Genomic DNA, 2,639 nt, shown 5'->3' on the forward strand with positions numbered 1-2,639 from the left:
GTGTGTGTGTGTGTGTGTGTGTGTGTGTGTGTGTGTGTGTGTGTGTGTGTGTGTGTGTGTGTGTGTGTGTGTGTGTGTGTGTGTGTGTGTGTGTGTAGGATTCCTATCTAAAACTTAATCGAAAAATAATCTTTTTATTCACTGTAAAAAAGTTTTTTAACAATTTTTGAAACAATGAGATATAAAACTTGATTCATATAATAATATGAAATTTGTCTGAATGTGGCGTCTGGATTTGTCTGAATATTCGTTTTTAAGAAATTCATTAAGCAAAATAAGTAACATAATAAGTCGCTATTTTTCGGCGGCAGTAACAAAGATGGGAGTCATTTTACATTGTATAAAAAAACTTGTAGCACATTAACACTTATGGAATATCTTATACTATATAAAAGTGAAATAAATTTTCATAAAAATTTTCATAATGGTGAGCACTACTGTGCTTATTAGATTGAGCATAAGTCGGAGAACGTCCTTAAAGCAAATTTCGTATATAAATAGATAAAAAAAATTATGAAATGTTTCAATCCCTACATACATATTTTCTCCAACTTCTTTTATTTAGGAGAATTAATATTAAAAGATTATTCTACAGTAAAATCTATCGGAATAAATATATGTACAGTTAGCTGTACCTCTCTAGAGAAATACATTTAGGTGAACTTGTAGTTGCATTGTGTGCAATTGGGCTGCACACAAGGGATGCTCGGCAGCACGGCCGTGGTGGGCGGTAGATGATGCAGTATGCCCGCCGATCTGGCGACCGACAACCGATCCGCCGCCACTTGAGCGCACATGTGCGCATCCCTCAGTTGCTGTTGCACGCCGGAAGTGAAGTAATTGTTGTAGCGAAAATTAAGAGCGACCGTTTCCTGATCGACCGCCGTTTTCGCGATTGGCAGATCGGTCCCCTTGGCGAACTGCTCGGTCGGCACGATGTTCAGTAGGCAATAACCCGCATCCCCGTAGACGTTTCTGGACAGGCTGGTATAGATCGGTGCCAGCATCGTGCCGGGAATTTGTTGTTGTTGTTCTCCCACGGCACTATCAACAATCGTCTGCGGAGGCCGAAAGGCCGAGGATGTGTGGCTGATACTGGTTGACATCGCTGGCTCGGTAATGCCCAGGTTGTCGCTCGCGAAGTACTCAATTGCCTTGAGTAGATCCTGTCCGCAACGTTGCAGTACCAGTTGCAGCACCGACAGCTTGGTATTCGGGAACAGGCGGGCTAAAGTCTCCACGGAGGTCTGAGATACCAGGGTGGTTTCTCTGACTCCCTCTAGCTTGCCGGCGTCGAAGAGGAAACTTCTAGATCTCGAAAAGGTTTCCAGGTCCTAAGAACGAAAAGGAAGTTACGTAGAAGAATCTTTTAAAGGGAGTTTTCTAACGAAGTAACTTGTGGAAAACCAGTTTGTTTTCTAAGAGTTTTAAGATTACTAAAAATATTTGATTTTGTCTTTAAAATTTTAAACGTTTAGAATTTAAAACGGAATCCAATATGATGGATTGAATAATACAAAAATAATCTATTATTGCGAAACTCGGTTTTATGAATTCTTGGGATTACTGAATTTGAATGTAATCTAAAAATATCAAAAATTCAAAAAGGAAAGAAGAACTCGTGTCATAGAGTCATCTTACATTCACAAGCTTGTCAAAGTTTAGAAATTAATGCACTTATAGCCACGTTATGATCTGTTTCTAACGATCAATTATTTGTGTATAATAAATCAGCTTCAAATAAAGCGGAACTGAAAATTTGGTATTACTTTTAGCAATATTAAAGTCTCTAAAACTGAGTTTTATGATAATGAGATGACCCAAGCAAAACAATAAACTATGATATGTTAAATGACATTCAAATGAATCGTGATTGATCAAATGAAAAGTGATTTTTAACAATTATTTTGGAGTCATTTTAACGCCATTTTTATGTTATTATGATTTTTTTTTTGCTTAAATTATTTTTTTCTAAATTATTTTTGTCCACGCAGTATTGAAGTCATTTTAAGTTTATATCTTCGATGTCAGATTTGAATATAAATCATCATTATTATTAGTTAAATTAATCCAATAGTCAAATTATATGAAAACAAAATAAAAAAGGAAATATAAGTGTGATCGCCCGTTCTCAAAGAATTAATTAACAATGAATCCAAATTGACTTGTTACATTTTTTTATTTTTTCTGATGATTCTGTTTTGTGTACGTACGGAACAGTTTTGAACACGAGCGGGTAAAGTGTCATTGGTCGATACACGTGGAAGCTCATTGGTATCCTCAGAAATTCCGAGTTTCTTTGTAACGGGAGTCGTATTTTCATTTTGATCCACCATAGATTTCGGCTCAGTCACGGACATTCCGAAGATTTTACCTGGCGGAAGTCGATCGAGCTTCTGTCCGGTGGCCACCTTTGCCATTTTAAGAGCGATTGCGTCCTCGGCTGCCTGTTGTCTCTTCAGAGCAACCTTCCCGAAAACACTGTTTAATTTCATTTCCAAAGAAAAAATTTAATTTTTCAATATACTTATATTTAAAATTCAATAAAGTTTTAACAAAGACACAACTTACGTTTTTTGCACATCTAGTAAAAGCAAAGAAAGATACAAATCGTAAAGAGAAATTGATAATAGATACTA

At 36.4% G+C, this 2,639-nt stretch overlaps 1 protein-coding gene across 1 annotated transcript; it reads right to left on the reverse strand.

The window, feature by feature from the left end:
- Positions 1-653: 653 nt before the first annotated feature.
- On the reverse strand, positions 654-2,495 carry LOC105625469. Its single transcript, XM_012206798.1, has 2 exons — positions 2,214-2,495; positions 654-1,334 (listed from the first exon to the last, which is right to left on the reverse strand). The coding sequence occupies exons 1-2, from the start codon at positions 2,493-2,495 to the stop codon at positions 654-656; spliced, it is 963 nt and encodes a 320-aa protein (XP_012062188.1).
- Positions 2,496-2,639: the final 144 nt, after the last annotated feature.

Source organism: Atta cephalotes (genome assembly GCF_000143395.1).
Source record: "Atta cephalotes unplaced genomic scaffold scaffold01762, whole genome shotgun sequence".
NCBI classification, from domain to species: Eukaryota; Metazoa; Arthropoda; class Insecta; order Hymenoptera; family Formicidae; genus Atta; species Atta cephalotes.

Excerpts from the sequence above, each read along its gene's own strand:
- LOC105625469 (XM_012206798.1), bottom strand. The coding sequence starts at position 2,495 with ATGAAATTAAACAGTGTTTTCGGGAAGGTTGCTCTGAAGAGACAACAG. Across the intron at positions 1,335-2,213 it reads CTCGTGTTCAAAACTGTTCC|GACCTGGAAACCTTTTCGAG; the intron begins GTACGTACACAA and ends TTTCGTTCTTAG.